The following is a 17,949-nucleotide window of genomic DNA, read 5'->3' on the forward strand; positions in this document are numbered from 1 at the left end:
CTTAAAATGGAGGGTATTAAGAATATAATTTGTTGCCTTGGATAATTGGAAAGCCCGATCAGTCGTTGCGCATCGATGTCAATCCTCTTACGTGCCTTGGATAAATTAAGAAAAGAAGAAGAAGAAAAAGAAGAAGAAGAAGAAGCAGCAGCAGCAGTAGAACCCTGGAAAGTCCTTTCAGAAGGCTCCCACAGGGGCATTCAGAAGAAACAAAGGCTTATGTGGTGAAGTGCAAGGTTCGAGACCTTGCAATGCTCCTTCAACAAGCCATGGTGATGCAAGAAAAGGCCACCAAGTTGTCATCTTCATTGTTCTTCCTTTCTTGGTGGTCTTGTTTCTTTTATTTTTAATCGTCAGCTTTTCTTGCATTTATTATCAAAGAAGAAGAAAAATAGAAAGAGGGGTTCTTGAAAGGAGGAGCAGAAATCCATTTTCAATATGGAATTATGATGGGATTGCTATGTTTGAAGACATCGTGGAAGTGACGGAGGGTTTTGACGACAAATACTGCGTCGGAACTGGAGGGTATAGAAAAGTTTACAAAGCAAATCTACCATCGGGCCAGGAAGTAGCCGTGAAGAAACATCATCCCTTTAAAGGTGCAGATCAAATTGATCAAAGAAGTTTTAGAAATGAGATTCAAGCATTAACAGAAATCGGCCTTCGCAACATTGTGAAGCTTTATGGTTTTTGTTCCCATGCTCAATTCTCATTTCTAGTCTATGATTACATGGAAAGGGGAAGCTTGGCTAACATCCTAAGTAATGATGAAGGAGCTGCACAGTTGGACTGGACTATAAGGGTGAAGGTTATTAAAGGTGTGGCCCATGCATTATCTTATGTGCACCATGATTGCACTCGGCCACTTGTCCATCGAGACCTATGAAGCAATAACGTTTGGTTGAATTCAAAACTTGAGGCCTGTGTCCCTGACTTCGGCACTACCAGATTGTTGATACCCGATTCGTCCAATTGGACCACGCTTGCAGGCAGTTACAGATACATCACTCCAAGTTAGTTGCTAATTCATTCTCCATGTTGTAATAGTTTTATTAGCAACTGGTCTTTTATTTTTCGTAAGATTTTCTATTTTTTGTTGGAAATTACATAGTAAAGTTTGTGCATGAGTTATCATACTGTTGTCAAATGTGGCACTCTAGGGAAACTGAAGATTCCTTAATCCAACAGTCATAAGAGGCCTTGCAAAGAAACATAAAAGGGATTTTATTGTTCAAATCCCCAACTTTGTTTAACTAAAAAATTGTAAAGTATCTGTGAATATTTAAAAGATTACACATGCCAATTTCTTATGCGTTTGGGATATATGAGGCATACATAAAGGTAGGCCTAACCATGCAGATGACCCAACACAATGATTAATCTGGTCCTCTTATCAGGCAGGCCACCAACACATGAAAACAATGGATAGTTTTGAGAAAAAATGCCAATAGTACACACTCAATGTATGCATGTGGCATGCCTGATAAGTAGACCATCCTAACTTTCAAGCAAGATCATCCAAAAGTTTAGCCCAACTTATGCAACTCTCAGATGTGCCACACACATGGCAGTTAGCATATGCACAATTTGTAGAGATGCCTTGGGGTTAACAAGCAAAATAACTTAGAAGATATGAAACCTAGATTAAGAAACCCCTGTGAGTTTGATATATGCTTAAGAGTTTAGCTATTGATAATTAACAAAGAGAAAGAACATGACTAAACTGTCTTCCTTCTTGCAGAGCTTGCATATACGATGAGGGTGACTGAAAAATGCGACGTATAGTACTTGAAGTGATGATGGGAAGGCATCCTGGGGAGCTCATCTCCTCTTTGTCATCATCACCATCACCTCTAGAAAGATCAAACACATCCACAATTTATGCGGAGTGGCTGAGGGAGGGACTAGTTTGGGGTTAGTGGCCCTCTACGAAACATATCAACCATTCAAACCCCAAACAAAGGTACAACCCATGGACCCGTGACCCGATCATCACCCGTTTACCAATTGGATTTAGAATTTTGTTTAAAATTTAACAAGTGGTTCCACTTGTCAACAAATTATTAGGCCCAAGCACCACTCCTTCAACCCATTTACTTAAGGGCTTGTATTTCAAGCCCATTAATAACTTTGCAATATTTTGGAATTGGAGCTTTTTGTTAACGCTTACGTGCACCCTAGAAACGGTTTGATAAAGGAATGATTCAGCCATAGCCTGATTTATTTACCTTAATAGCCTTTGTTTTCAGGCTGAAACCAAAGCATAGCCCAATAAGTACACCTGAGCCCAAATTAGAAGCAAGCTTGGTTAGTTGGCTAAAGGGTTGACTAGAGTAACAGGCTCACTGCCAGCCTAATTTATTGTTCTACTTTAGACTGGGCTATGCAAAATAAAAACTTAGACTTTGACATGACAAGCTCAAACAAAACAGTAAAAATTGTAGGCTTATATCAAGTCCCGCGCCCAACTACTTAGAATTTGGCAACATTAATGAAAAAAACAAACTCGACTTTAAAATCCATGTCGAAACTCCAGATCATATCAACAAAGAGGAGACTTGACTATAAAGTAGAAAATGGGCCCATGCCAGTCCAGTCCCGAGGCCCATTGCTTGGAACTCGATGTTCTCAACAAAAGATGAGACTTGACTCTAATAGTAGAATCTGAGCCAAAACTCATATGGTCCCAGGGCTCACTCTTTGAAATCTCGATGCTCCCTGCAAAAGAGGAGACTTGAATCTAAAAGTAAAATCCGAGAATATTCCATGTTCGTTTGGCCCACTTGTGATTCGGATCAGCCTCGTTTTTGGTCCCATGCCCCAAAATGAGGTGGCAAAATAGATAGATTGAACAGATTTGTCACAAACATCATTGTAGACCACACCTATAGTCAAGCAACTCTCACCCTCCAACTTAAATGTCCACCAATCTCTGTCCACCAATCTCTTGCTCTCACATTGATTGTCGTGTTAACCTAGTCTTGATCGTACATGGGGCCACTTTAATGTTTGTGAGAAATTGACTGTTACATCTATTTTTCCAGCTCATTTAGGTCGTGGGCCTAAAAATGTGGCAGATCAAAAACTGAAAATGGGCCGAGGATGCCTCAAGATGTTTCAATGGTGAGCATTCCATACCACCGTTTCTTATCGTGGGCCCACTGGAGATTGGTAACATCCTCATTTTTGAGCCATGTGATAAAATGAGCTGCCAAAATAGATGGACTCGCAGATTCGTCAAAAACATCGTGCGACTCTATGACTATTTCATTGGCAGGACGTTTAATTCCCATACTTTCATAGTCGTTTTGCCTACTTGAACTTTAGATCGACCTCATTTTTGGGTCCATGCCTTAAAATGAGGTGGAAAATAGATGGATAAAGTGGATTTGTCACCAACATCATTGTACGGTCAGGCAAACCCCACCCTATATGCTTAAATGTCCACTGGACCTCTGGCTGGCCCATTGATTAATGTTGCCATCCTATCTCAAACTGTACTTGGGGCCTCCCTTAATGTTCATGAGAAGTCCAATATTCTGTCCATCCATTTTTCGGTCAAATCTGAGGGAATGGACCCAAAAATGAGGCAGATCTGAAGTTCACAATGGCTCTAGGATGTTTCAAGGGTGGATGTTCAATCTCACTATTTCCTGTCATGTGGCTTACTTGAGCTTCGGTCTGCCTCATTTTTGGCCATTTACTAAGAAAACAGAAGGACTTAATAGATGTGGAAGAAATTTCAAATTGGATATTTTAAACTCCAACGGCCGGCTAATCCGATAGGCTTGTGGACGTTCAAGTAAAGTCCAGCCTGATTTAGAAAAAGGCATGAAATTTAAGTCCGAGCCCGATCCACATTGATATTAGTGAGAAACCCACTCGTCCATCCTATTCCCCGAATCTTGTTGGAACATGCTCCAAAAAATGCCTGCCGTTAAAACCCCATTCATACTGTTCATGAGGTCTTCCCTACGGTTATGAACTGAAAAATATAAAACTATTAGCCTGATTCAAAACTTGTGCCCTAGGAATGTTTCAATGGTGGACATTCTATCCTCACTTTTCCAGTCGTGCAGCCCACTTGAGTTTTGGATCTGCCTCATGTTTGGGCTCATATCCCAACTTGATCTGAAAAAACAGATGGATGGGGTGGATTTCTCACAAACATCAAGGTGGCTGGGCCCCATGATCTTTTCTTGACATCCACGCCATTCATCATGTCTGCCCCCATCACCTTCTTGGCGATGAAAATTCGCCTCAACCCAAAACATAGGTAAGCCACACCCTGTAAACTCCTGCCTAAAACCAATAAAATCACATTGTGTGGCCCACCTAAGTTTGGAATGACCTAAAGTTTCATGACAACATCCATCCTTGTGGGGCTCATCTTATGAAGGGATTGGATGACATATACAAAACACAGGAGCCTAGTACAAAATCTGAAAATATTTAGAAATGGGTGTCCACATCACAACTGTTCCCTGTGGTGTGTGGCCCACCTATGGTCAGGATCGGTATGATTTTCTATAGATGTCGGCTGAACAAAAAGGACCTTATATTGTGGATGTGGACCCACAAATGAAAGTTGGTCCAACACAATTTATAATAGGATATGCTTATATTCTATAATAGTTAGTAGAAAAGCTGGACTGGAAAGGAAGACCAAATCTACCTATTGTCGACTTCTGTTGAACTTTTCAAGCATTCATATGACTGACTCAAAAACAGTATCAAACCTTCGACTGTAAATAAAACATATCCATTTTTGTCACAACATAAGCTATAACAGCAATGGCCATTGAAACATCTTTCTCCCTCTCTCTTCTGCTTATATTGGCAGCCTTTCTTTCTTCCAATGCACTTACAACATCTACCTTCGGAGAAGGAGAGGCTCTAGTGAAATGGAAAGACAGCCTCCTACAATCACAAGCTCTCCATTCATGGTTGCTTCCTTCCACTAATGCTAGCACCATAACAATCTCTCCATGCAAATGGATTGGGATTTTCATGCAATGGTCTCGGAAGTGTAACAGAGATAAGCTTACCTAATGCCGGCTTGCAAGGTAAGCTAGATAACTTGAGCTTCCCCTCATTTCCAAACCTCTTCCATCTTAATCTCAGTGGCAACTTCCTCACTGGAACCATCCCAGCTCATATTAGCTCTCTTTCAAAACTTGCTTCTCTTGATCTCTCCATGAATTATATTTCTGGCATTTTACCTCTTTCACTGGCTAACCTCACTCACATTTCTGTGATTGACATTTCATATAATGAAATAATAGGTGAACTAGCTCCAAGTTTCTTCACCAATTGGACCAAACTCATCTCCCTTCAATTCCAGAACAATCAATTCAGTGGGAAAATTCTGTCTCAAATCGGCCTACTTAAACATCTCCGAATCCTAGACCTCTCGGGAAATAAAATCAGTGGTTTAATACCTCTTGAAATAGGGAATCTGCAGAGTCTGATTCAGTTAAGGTTACACTCAAACCATCTTAGTGGGCCAATTCCTCCTTCTTTAGGTAACTTGACCAAGCTGATGAACCTCTACCTCTTTGACAATCAAATTTCTGGTTCGATCCCCACACAATTAGGGAATCTGAAGAATTTGGTTGAGTTGGCGTTGTACAATAACAATCTGACAGGTCAAATCCCTCCTGCTTTAGGTAATTTGAGAAACCTTACAGCTTTGTACCTCTACAGCAATCAAATTTCTGGTTCAATTCCTGCACAATTAGGAAGTCTCAAGAATTTGGTTGGGTTGGCATTGTCCAATAACAGTCTGACAGGTCCAATCCCTCCTGCTTTAGGTAATTTGAGAAACATTTCAGCTTTGTACCTCTACAGCAATCAAATTCTGGTTCGATCCCCACGCAATTAGGAAATCTGAAGAATTTGATTGAGTTGGCATTGTACAATAACAATCTGACCGGTCCAATCCCTCCTACTTTAGGTAATTTGAGAAAGCTTACACTTTTGTACCTCTACCGCAATCAAATTTCTGGTTCAATTCCTGCACAATTAGGAAATCTCAAGAATTTGGTTGATTTGGAGTTGAGCTATAACAATCTGATAGGTCCAATCCCTCTTGCTTTAGGTAATTTGAGAAACCTTACACTTTTGTACCTTTACAACAATCAATTTTCTGGTTCAATTCCTGCACAATTAGGAAATCTCAAGAATTTGGTTGACTTAGAGTTGTCGAATAACAATCTAACAGGTCCAATCCCTCCTGCTTTAGGTAATTCGAGAAACCTTACAGTTTTGTACCTTTTTGACAATCAAATTTCTGGTTCAATTCCTGCACAATTAGGAAATCTCAAGAATTTGGTTGGGTTGTCGTTGTGGAATAATAGTTTGACAGGTTCAATCCCTCCTGCTTTAGGTAATTTGAGAAACCTTACACTTTTGTACCTCCACAGCAATCAAATTTCTGGTTCAATTCCTGCACAATTAGGAAATCTCAAGAATTTGGTTGAGTTGTCGTTGTGGAATACTAGTCTGATAGGTCCAATTCCTCCTGCTTTAGGTAATTTGAGAAACCTTACACTTTTGTACCTCTACAGCAATCAAATTTCTGGTTCAATTCCTGCACAATTAGGAAATCTCAAGAATTTGGTTGATTTGGAGTTGAGCGATAACAATCTGACAGGTCCGATCCCTCCTGCTTTAGGTAATTTGAGAAACCTTACATATTTTTACCTCTCTAGCAATCAAATTTCTGGTTCAATTCCTCTGGAAATTGGGAATTTGGTAAAACTCAATGTGCTTGATCTGTCCAGTAACCTTCTAACAGGTTCTATCCCTTCCACTTTCGGAAACTTGACCAAGTGTGAATTCTTCATTGCATTTGACAACCATTTAACTAGTGAGATCCCAAAAAGCTTCAGAAATTGCACTAGGTTAACTAGAGTTCGACTCGACGGAAACCAGCTCATTTCAAATGTATCAGAAGCCTTTGGTGTATACCCACATCTCTATTTCATGGATGTCAGCAATAACAGGTTGTTTGGTGAACTCTCACTAAACTGGGGAGAATGCAGATACTTGACGATGCTACAATTCTCTGGGAACATGATCACTGGTAGAATTCCTCACGAGATTGGGTGGTTAACCCGGCTAGGAGTGCTTGGTCTTTCTTCAAACCGTCTGGTAGGAGAGATTCCAAAGGAATTGGGGAGGTTGACTTCATTGTTCATCTTGAATTTAAGTGATAACCAGCTTTCTCATAGGGTTCCTCAAGAAATTGGGAGACTGTCCAATTTGGAGATTCTGGACATATCAATGAACAACCTAGCTGGTCCAATACCACCTCAGTTGGGGAATTGCTTCAAACTACGGTATCTGAAATTGAGTGAAAATTATTTGAATGGAAGCATTCCATTTCAGATAGGCAACCAGATACACCTACGGGGTGCATTAGACCTTAGCCATAATTCACTAAATGGAGAGATATCATCACAAATTGGGAACTTGCAGATGCTGGAAATGTTAAACCTCTCCCACAACATGTTGTCTGGCTCAATTCCAAAATCTTTTGAAGGGATGCTCAGGTTAAAATCTGTAGATTTTTCATACAATGATTTGGAAGGCCCTATTCCCAATAGCAAAGCCTTTCAGATGGCTATTGTAGAGGTATTCATAAAAAACAAAAACTTATGTGGTGAAGTGCAAGGTTTAAGACCCTGCAATGCTCCTTCAACAAGCCATGGTGATGCAAGAAAGGTCGCCAAGTTGTCATCTTCATTGTTCTTCCTCTCTTGGCAGCCTTGTTTCTTTTATTTATAGTCGTCGGCGTTTCTTCCATTTATTACCAAAGACGAAGAAATAAAGAGAAAGTGGTTCTTGAAAGGAGCAGCAGAAATCCATTTTCAATATGGAATTATGATGGGATTGATGCATTTGAACAGATCGTGGAAGCGATAGAGGGTTTCAATGACAAATACCTCATTGGAACTGGAGGGTATGGAAAAGTTTACAAAGAAAATCTATCATCAGGCCAAGTAGTAGCTGTGAAGAAACTTCACCCACTCGAAGGTGACTATCAATCCGATCAAAGAAGTTTTAGAAATGAGATTCGAGCATTAACAGAAATCCGTCATCGCAACATTGTGAAGCTTTATGGTTTTTGTTCCCATGCTCAATTATCATTTCTAGTCTATGAGTACATGGAAAGGGGAGGCTTGGCTAGCATCCTAAGCAATGACAGAGGAGCTATAGAGTTGGATTGGACTCTAAGGGTGAAGGTTATTAAAGGTGTGGCCCATGCATTATCTTACATGCACCATGATTGCACCCAGCCAATTGTCCATCGAGACCTATCAAGCAACAACGTTCTGCTGAATTCGGAATTTGAGGCCTGTGTCTCTGACTTCGGCACTGCAAGATTGTTGATACCTGATTCATCCAATTGGACTACCCTCGTAGGCACTTACGGATACATCGCTCTAGGTTTCATTCTCCACACTTTAAAAGTTTTATTAGCAATTGGTCTTTCATTTTTCTTAAGCTTTCCTTCTTTTTTTTTTGTTTCTTTTTTCTTTTTTTTCTTTTTCTTTTTTTTTTTTGTTTCTTTTTTCTTTTTGTTGGCAATTACATACTAAAGTTTGTGCATAAGTTATCATATTGTTGTCAAATATTGCAATCTAGGGCAACTGGAAGATTCCTTGATCCAACAGCTGTAGGAGGCCTTGTAAATAGACAAGCATGGGTTTCTATTTTTACAATCCCCAACATCAAAACTAATATAACAATGCAAATGAAGATAAAAGTAAGAATGATGTTTTCTCTTAGATGCACTTGTCGTCCATCGTTTTTTTACATTATGCATGGTGGAGATAATCTGGCCGCATGGTAAGTCTAACCATGATTTAGGTTACCCAACTAACTTAACCATATGTCATTAGCTATTAAATTTGTGGTGCTGACTATTTTTCTTAACTGTACATTGGTTGGCCACCAGTTGGATGGGATGGATAAAATCCTCCGATAAGTGTAATTTTTGAGATCTGCTCCATCTACATTATGGGGCCATGTTTTCAGATGGTCTGGTTTGATTTACATGGGTACCATGGATGAGTTACACTATTTAACAAATTATTGAAAAAGCTCATTGCTTCTGGCCCATACGAGTAAACATGAAAACGATGCATACGGAAATATGGCATCCTCTGCAATGTTCAACCAAGAGATCCCTGAGAATGGTTGGATTTCCTTCGTTGTACAGGGGTTCAACAGCTTTATGATCGAAATCGTTGATATAATGTCCCTCACAGTGAATGCCTCATGCAACAAAAGAAGTTCCAAGATTGGAAAATTTCTTGAAACAATGCTCATATCACCCAATCCTTGCAAATGAAATTTGTTGCTACAACGATACCTACAGACACATCAATGCACTCTGGTTTATACGTGCCAACTTCTCATGCGTTTGGGACACCTGAGGCACACGTAAAGGTAGGCCCAACCATGCAGATCACCCAGCACAATGATTAATTTGGTTCTTTATTAGGTGGGCCACCACCATGTGAAAACAATGGATAGTTTTCGAAAAAATCAATGCCAACATTACACAATGTAAACATGTAGCATGGCTGGCGAGTGAACTATCTTGACTTTTTAGCAAGATCATCCAAAAGTTTGGCCCATCTTCAATACCTCACAGATGTGCTACATACTTCTCAGTTGGCATATGCACAGTTTATGAAGATGTCTTGGGCTCAACAAGAACAAAAAACTAAAAATATGAAACCTTGATTAGGAAACCCCGGTGACTTTGATACATGATTAAGAGTTTAGCTATTAATGATTAAGGAGGAGAAAAGATCATGACTGAAGTATCTTCTTTCTTGCAGAGCTTGCATTTACAATGAGGGTGACTGAAAAATGCGACGTATATAGCTTTGGTGTGGTGGCGCTTGAAGTGATGATAGGAAGGCATCCTGGGGAGCTCATCTCCTCTTTGTCATCACCAAGTAGACATGATACACTGTTAAAGGATATGTTGGACCAACGTCTCTTGGATCCAATGACTGAGATTGCACAGGAAGTCTTATTTGAGGTGTGCACGGCACTTTCATGCATTCGGCTAGATCCAAACTCTTGGCCAACCATGCACTACGTGACAAAACCACAACACACAAAACAGAATATTACAAACACAACAAGAATGTTTGTGGTGAATATTTTTGCCCTCAACTGAGAGCTCTCTTGTCCATAATATAGATCTTCTAGGGGTCAATTACATCAATCTAGATCCCCAGTTTAGGGGTCAGTTACATCAATCTAGATCCCCAATTTAGGGGTCAATTACATACCTTATTTACAGCAATCTAGGGGTCAGTTACATACCTTATTTACAGCAATCTAGATCCCAAAATTAGGGTGCATATCACTGACACCCCCCCCCCCCCCCCCTCAAATTGATGTTGGAGAATCAAGGAGCATCAATTTGTTTACGAAGAATTGATGCTGAGCACGAGGGAGAGGTTTGGTGAGAATATCCGCAATTTGAAGATTTGTAGAAATGCGAGGAAGGGTAATGATGCTGTTTTCAAAAGCGTCGTGGATTGAGTGACAATCAACCTCTATATGCTTGGTATGCTTGTGGAAAACTGGATTTGCCACAATCTGAATAGCACTCGTGTTATCAGCATGCAGGGGAGTAGGAACAGTTTGTGCAAATCCCAGTTCAAAGAGCAAGCCATGCAACCAAGTAATTTCGGAACAGGCCGAGGACATAGCACGATATTCAGCCTCAATGGATGATTTGGAAACTCGATCTTGTTTCTTACACTTCCAGGAAATCAGTGCATTACCTAGATATATACACCATCCAGTGGTGGAGCGACGCGTATCGAGGCAGCCAGCCCAATCAACATCACTATAAGCGACAAGTTGAAGAGGAGAACCCAAAGGAAAGAATAGCCCAAGAGTAGGAGAACCAAGAAGATAGTGGATGATGCGTCGAACTGCAACCATATGTAAATGATGCGGTGAAGTCATGAATTGACTCACGAGATGAACAGCGTATGAGATATCCGGCCAAGTAATCGTTAAGTAGACAAGGCTCCCAACTAGTCACCGATATAATGTAGGGTCGGGAAGAAGATCACCATCATCTTGGCGAAATTTCACATGAACTTCCATAGGAGTATCAACCGGAATAGAGTCTTCTAAGCCAGCCAAGATAGTAATATCTCTGATGTACTTCTGCTGATTTAGGAAGAGACCTTTGGCACCTTTATGAACTTCAAGCCCTAAGAAATAGGTGAGGGCGCCAAGATCTTTCATGTGAAAGGAGGAACAAAGGGAAGCTTGAAGTTGTTGAATCAATACACTATCACTGCCGGTGATAATAATATCGTCCACGTAGACAAGTAAAAGGATGATACCCAAAGATGTCTTGCACAGGAATAGAGAATGATCATACTGGCTTTGCACAAAGGAGAGTTGAAGAAGTGTTTGCCGGAACTTCTCAAACCAAGCACGAGAGGCTTGTTTCAACCCATACAATGAATGTTTCAAGCGACACACAGCAGTACCACTAGAACTAGAAATACCAGGGGGAGGGCGCATATAGATTTCTTCTTTAAGATCCCCATGAAGAAAAGCATTTTTGACATCCATCTAGTGGAGAGTCCAATCCTGAGAAGCGGCAATAGCGAGAATTATACGAACAATGGTCATTTTGGCCACCGGGGCAAAAGTTTCCTCATAGTCAATGCCATATTCTTGACGATTGCCAAGAGCCACAAGGCGAGCCTTATATCTGTCCAAGGATCCATCAGATTTGAGCTTGACAGAGTAAACCCATTTATAACCAATGGGCTTGACAGAGGGTGGACATGATACAATGTCCCAAGTATCATTGTTCTGTAAAGCATCGAGTTCCTCTTGCATGGCTTCTTTCCAACACTCATGTTTCATAGCCTGGGAGTACGAATTAGGTATAGAAATCGAGAGCAAGGTAGCAACTAAAGATGTATGAGTAAAGATGTACCAATCACGGGAGTAACCATAGTGATCAGGAGGATGAGAGAGGCGAGTGGACCGTCGAAGAGGAGTAGCCACTGTGTCAGATGCAGATGTCGGAGGTGACTCGGGAGGGGTTCTTATAGTAGAATCGTCAGGCCTTTCTCGCCTTTTATACACAAAACCAGGTCTAAACCGTGTGATAGTGGGGAAAGGAGTAGACACATCCTCAAAGTCAGGTAAAGAGCATATAGCTGTAGGGTTGGAAAACTCCATATGAGAGGCAAAAAAATATTTGTGTTCAAGAAAAACAACATTCTGAGAAGTTCGAATCCTATGAGTGACAGGATCGTAACACAGATAACCCTTTTGATTTGGAGCATAGCCAAGAAAGACACACTGTACAGATTGAGTGGAAAGTTTGGTGCGTTCGATGGGAGGGAGATGAACAAAGCAAACACAACCAAAAGGATAGAAATGGGTATACTCAGGTGGCCTTTGATGAACATGAAAAAATGGAGAGTGATGATGAAGATTAGATGAAGGAAGGCGGTTAATCAAGTGCACAGCGGTAAAAAGAGCCTTAAACCGGAATTGAGGTGGAACAGATGACTCAAGAAGCAAAGAACGAACTACATCAAGGAGGTGACGATTTTTCCTCTTGGCAACTCCATTTTGTTGGGGAGTGTACGGACAAGTCCATTGAGAAATAATCCCCTTCTGTTGGAGAAAATCCTGGAATTTGTTGGATATGTATTCGCCCCCTGAATCAGAACGGAGGATTTTGATGCTGGTAAAATATTGGTTCTCAATTAAAGCTAAGTATTTTTGAAAGGCATGAAAAACTTCAGATTTCCTCCTTAGAAAATATATCCATGTAAAGAGACTGTAGTTGTTAATGAAGTTAACAAAATACTAGAAATTAGCATGAGAGATCATTGGTGTAATCCCCCATACATCACTGTGAATCAAATTAAAGCAATGAGTAGAAGGAGCATCATGAGTTGGAAATGGAAGACTTTTGCTCTTTCCCGATTTGCAACTAGAGCACTCAAAATCAACATCTTTAAGAGAAAACGAGATTTTATTATCCATCAAACCAGAATTTAATACAGAGAGAAGGGTCCTAGAATTTGGATGGCCTAACCGATTATGCCACAATAGATATTGACTCTTGACAGAGGTACAAAATAGAGAGAGCACACTTGACTCCCTAGGTTGTGTATGGAAGCGAAGAGGGAAGAGTCGTCCACATTTAGGCCCCTTTGCGATTGTCTTCCCTGACACCTGATCCTGCACAATGCAACCAGAACAAGAGAAAGAGACATGGCTATCAGTATCAACTAATTGCCCAACAGAAATAAGATTAGCAGATAATCCAGGCGAATAAAAAATCTTTTGCAAGGATGGAGAAGAAGAGATATCATGGACGGCGGTGATGGGAAGACAGTCCCCATTGGCGGTATGGACTTGCAAATTTCCATCATACTTTTTTACATTGACAAGATTGTCAGAGGAAAAGGTCATGTGATTCGAAGCACTAGAGTCAAGAAACCACAAGTCAGAGAGAGATTGATGTTTACCGGTGAGACCAAATGCAGAGAATGCAGATAAGATCATCTGCTGGACTTTTTCAGGTGTGAGAGAAGGTGCTGCTGATTGTGAAGGCATGGAGGCTGAAGCCATGGAGTTAGGGGATATATCATCCACAGAGGTGTGAAAAGCTCGTGGATTGCGATTCTGAGGGCGTTTTCGACATTCAGAAATGATGTGGCCCTTTCCTTTACAATAATTGCAGAATTTCTTCTGACACTGATTAGCAATATTACCAAATTCCTTACAACTATAACATTGGACATTGATCATATTTCGAACCCGTTGTTTTCCTTGTGCGGCGTATGCAACATTGAGAACATTGGGAGAACCTTCCTGCTGTTCCAAAGTTGCTTGAGTCAAGCAACGCTGCTCCTCCCTAAGGAATTCATACAGACAAATATCCAAGGATGGCAAGGGTGTGCTGATCATGATGTTGGAGCGGACATTTTCAAACTCATGGCGTAGTTTCGTAAAAAATTGGTCTTGCTGAGTAGTTTGATGAACTGTTTGAATAGCTTCTAGAGCATTATTGGGGACTGACGCATACACGATGTCTGTATATTCAGTCCATAAATTGATAAAACCTGAATAATACTCCTGAATAGACATATTTCCTTGAGTATAGTTGGCAATTTCATACTCCAATTGAAATCTTCGAGCCGAACTATCTTGATTATACACCTTCTTCAAATAATCTCATATAGCTTTGGCTGTTTTATATGGTCATAGATTGAGAATAATGGTGGGATCCATGGAGCTTAATATCCAGCTCATAATACGAGCATCCTTTGCCTCCCATTGAACGGTCTTTTCTGGATCAGTGGGCTTGGTGTCGAATCCATCAATGTGCCTCCATAATTCCTTCCCCTTAATATAAATCTGGAATTGAAATGCCCAAGCAAAAAAATTCTTACCCGAAAATCTCATGCACACAAAAGATTTCTCCATAGGTGAGTTGTAAATAATATCAAGAAGAAAGAGAATCAGATCAAGTGAATCTGATGCTGCCCACGAATGCCACAGAACCAACAGTGAAGAACCTCCACCCCTTGCTAAGATCCAACTTCAAAAAAGCCAAGAATCGGATACTATGAAAATACGCAAGAAGACGACCTCTTTATGCACAACGAAATCACAAATCGAATAAAGATTGTTCTAAGACGATGGCAACAGACCGGGCTCTGATACCATGACAAAACCACAACACACAAAACAGAATACTACAAACACAAGAAGAATGTTTGTGGTGAATTTTTCTGCCCTCAACGGAGAGCTCTCCTGTCCATAATATAGATCTTCTAGGGGTCAGTTATATCAATCTAGATCTCCAATTTAGGGGTCAGTTACATCAATCTAGATCCTCAATTTAGGAGTCAGTTACATACCTTATTTACAGCAATCTAGGAGTCAGGTACATACCTTATTTACAACAATCTAGATCCCTAAATTAGGGTGCATATCGTTGACACTATGTGGCTCAAGAGCTATCTATTGGTCGGCCTTCCTTCTCTCCAGGACGATTCCACGCACTTACATTACGTCAATTGATGGATCTCAAGGTACAGTTGGGTGGATGAAAATCATATATTGAGGTTGGGGGTGTGTAGTGACAAGGACATTATTATTATGTGTGTTTATTGTATGAAAATCATCCAATGTAGATAAGGTGTTTTTCTTGTTATGATATGCATGCAATTAAGTGTGTGGAATCCATGTTTACGGAAAATTTAGATTTCCAAGTGAGGTCTATATCTTTCTTTCTGGTTCCCCCCTGGATGTTTGTACATAATTTTTGTTATATCAATAAAGTTGTAGATGGTGTTCTCCCACCTTTCTCCAAAAAAGAAAAAAGATTTCTATGATTAGTGATCAAAACCCAAATGTAATATAGTTGAAAAATAAAAAATGTTTTCTTTTGTGATAGTTATGTTCTAACTGAAAGTCTTCTAAGCCAAAGGATTTATATTTTAGGAGTTATAATACTTTTTTGAAATACCAAGTTTGTACTAACATATTATTAGGAAAATAAGACTGATACATTTATCAACGAGAGAAGCTATCAATTGTGGTTTCTTTAATTGGAAGGGAAAAGAAGGAAAAAAAAAAAGAGAAATAAAGAATGAAGACTTCACGCTTTGGCAATGTGAGTCAAGATGATTATACTAACCTCAATCCAAAGTGTTTTCCAAATCTACTCCAGTCTAAAAGGCATAAAGAGTTGCTTGACCCTTTCTCTACATTCAAACTTGATGTTAAGAGGTTTAAAATTATCATTAAGAGGCTGTTATAATTCATTGATATATCCTAGTTCACATAAATTGAATAAGCCTCCTCATTTTGGTGCTGAGGTTTTTTGTTTCTTTCTAAAAGACCAGGTGCTTTAAAGAACTTCGACTTATATATGTATTTTTCCTTGTTTAGATGTGTATTGTTTGTTGGGATAGTGCAAAAGCAAATCCGAATTAGAATCAAACAAGAGAAAATCAAAGTAATCAAATCAATCAAAGCACTCAGAGAATACACGAATTTACGTGGAAAAACCCTTGCGGGAAAAATTAATGGCACAAAGCGACAAGCAATCCATTATAAAAAGCAAAATTACAATAGATGAAAGCACTTACACTGATGAGAACTCCTTCCCATTAGAATACCCTAATCTTGATTACACCCAATATATATAGCATAATGCCTGAAATAAGAAATAGATCATGCACTTACGAAGAATTGCACGCACCGTCAACCGATCGATCGACATCGATCGAGCAGGCCATGTTTGATCAATCAAACATGCCAAAAACAGTTAAAAGAATTAATTGAGATTTTCTGAATTTTACCGATCAATCAACTCGACGGTTTGATGGATCAAGACTGTCCAAAACTTATCAAGAGAATATCTATATAATTGGAGGTTCACTTGATTGATCAACCATGGTAGTAGATTGATTGAACCCCTGTTTGTTCACTCGATTAATCAACTAGAACCCCTGTTCATATACAAATTGAAGACATCTGACAAAATTTTCAAGACTTGTTTAGGAGCTTTGAAAATACTTGGGATGATTTTCTTTTCAAGACAATGATTTATTTTTCCTTGTTAAGTTCACTTTTTCTACAACTTTGCCATATATGACATAATATTAATATTTGATGGAAAAATAAATAAATTTCAATTTTTTTATAAAGTAAAATATGATTCTATTTGGGAGCTTGAAAAGTTATAGGAGAGTTTGAAATTTCTTTGAAAGCCATGTACCAAGAAAGCATTTGGAGAGTGGGAAAGAAAAGAAAGGGTCCGTGAGAGATTTTTTCAAGACTTCTTCTATGATTTTTTATAAAAAATAAAAAATGCCATGCTTAGGAGCTAAGAAAGCATTTTGGGTGGAAAAATATTTTTCAAGAAAATGACATTTTCCTTTATCGTGAGTTCACTCTGGGTCATACATCTAACCTGGAATGCTTGTTGGACATCTAAATCATACATAAGGTAGCCTACACAGATGACCTCACACAAAGATTAGGCTGCTCATCAGGCGGGCCACCACCGTATGAAAGCAAAGGACATTTGAAAATGATGGCCCACAATCCATATTCAATGTACACGCTTGTCTTTCCCGGTAACTGATAAGTAGAATATGCTGACATTCTTGCCGTCACATCGCATAGTTCGGGTCCATCTTTTGCAGGGGTCAGAATTCCACGAACATATTGACTTGGCACATGCAGCTCTTGCAAAGGTAAGCAAACCTCAGAGATATTCAAAGCTATGATTCTGCTAAACCAAATCTAAAGCTGATATATGATTAACAAAGAGAGAAGTCATGACCGATGTTTCTTTTTTCTTTTTTTCTTTTTCTTTCTATTTTAAAATATTCTGGTTTTGAAGAGAATTTTAAGTATCCATCTGCTCGTGAAAGATCTTATGATTTTCGGGAAATTCTACCAAGAGAAGAAATCCCAAAAATTAAGAACTACATTTCTCTCTACTTGAACCAAACACAATCTTAAAAAGAACTTGGACAGAAAAATCACTTGCTTAGAGCAGTCGATGAGATGGCTTGATCCATGATTCCGAAAGATAGCTTGTCCATTGGTAATGGTATTTCCATATTTCCTAGTACAGAAAATGAAATATACTCACGATAGAACCAAATTTTATGGAGAAAAAACGCCAAATCGAGTTATGGAAATCCAATTTGCATTTTCAGATCGGAGAGAGAGAGAGACGTGGACCTGTTTTAGTATGGCCCACATGAATCATGAGTCAGCCTGATTTTATAGTTCCGTGCATAACTCAGGATTACATATCTAATGGTTGGAGTAGATTTCATGCACATATCACAGCCGTAAAAAATCAGAAGTAGTATCGCATAAAATGTT

At 39.5% G+C, this 17,949-nt stretch overlaps 2 protein-coding genes across 2 annotated transcripts; both read left to right on the forward strand.

Moving 5' to 3' along the window:
• Nucleotides 1-460: 460 nt before the first annotated feature.
• LOC131239024 (MDIS1-interacting receptor like kinase 2-like) lies at nucleotides 461-7,929 on the forward strand. Its single transcript, XM_058236585.1, has 7 exons — nucleotides 461-818; nucleotides 4,844-4,946; nucleotides 5,029-5,669; nucleotides 5,742-5,813; nucleotides 6,317-6,388; nucleotides 6,605-7,638; nucleotides 7,792-7,929. The coding sequence occupies exons 1-7, from the start codon at nucleotides 461-463 to the stop codon at nucleotides 7,927-7,929; spliced, it is 2,418 nt and encodes an 805-aa protein (XP_058092568.1).
• On the forward strand, nucleotides 7,695-10,204 carry LOC131239025 (MDIS1-interacting receptor like kinase 2-like). Its single transcript, XM_058236586.1, has 2 exons — nucleotides 7,695-8,454; nucleotides 9,858-10,204. Exons 1-2 carry the CDS (start codon nucleotides 8,172-8,174, stop codon nucleotides 10,202-10,204), a joined length of 630 nt encoding a protein of 209 aa, XP_058092569.1. The 5' UTR covers nucleotides 7,695-8,171.
• Nucleotides 10,205-17,949: the final 7,745 nt, after the last annotated feature.

This window comes from Magnolia sinica, chromosome 3, assembly GCF_029962835.1.
Source record: "Magnolia sinica isolate HGM2019 chromosome 3, MsV1, whole genome shotgun sequence".
In the NCBI taxonomy this organism is placed as follows: Eukaryota; Viridiplantae; Streptophyta; class Magnoliopsida; order Magnoliales; family Magnoliaceae; genus Magnolia; species Magnolia sinica.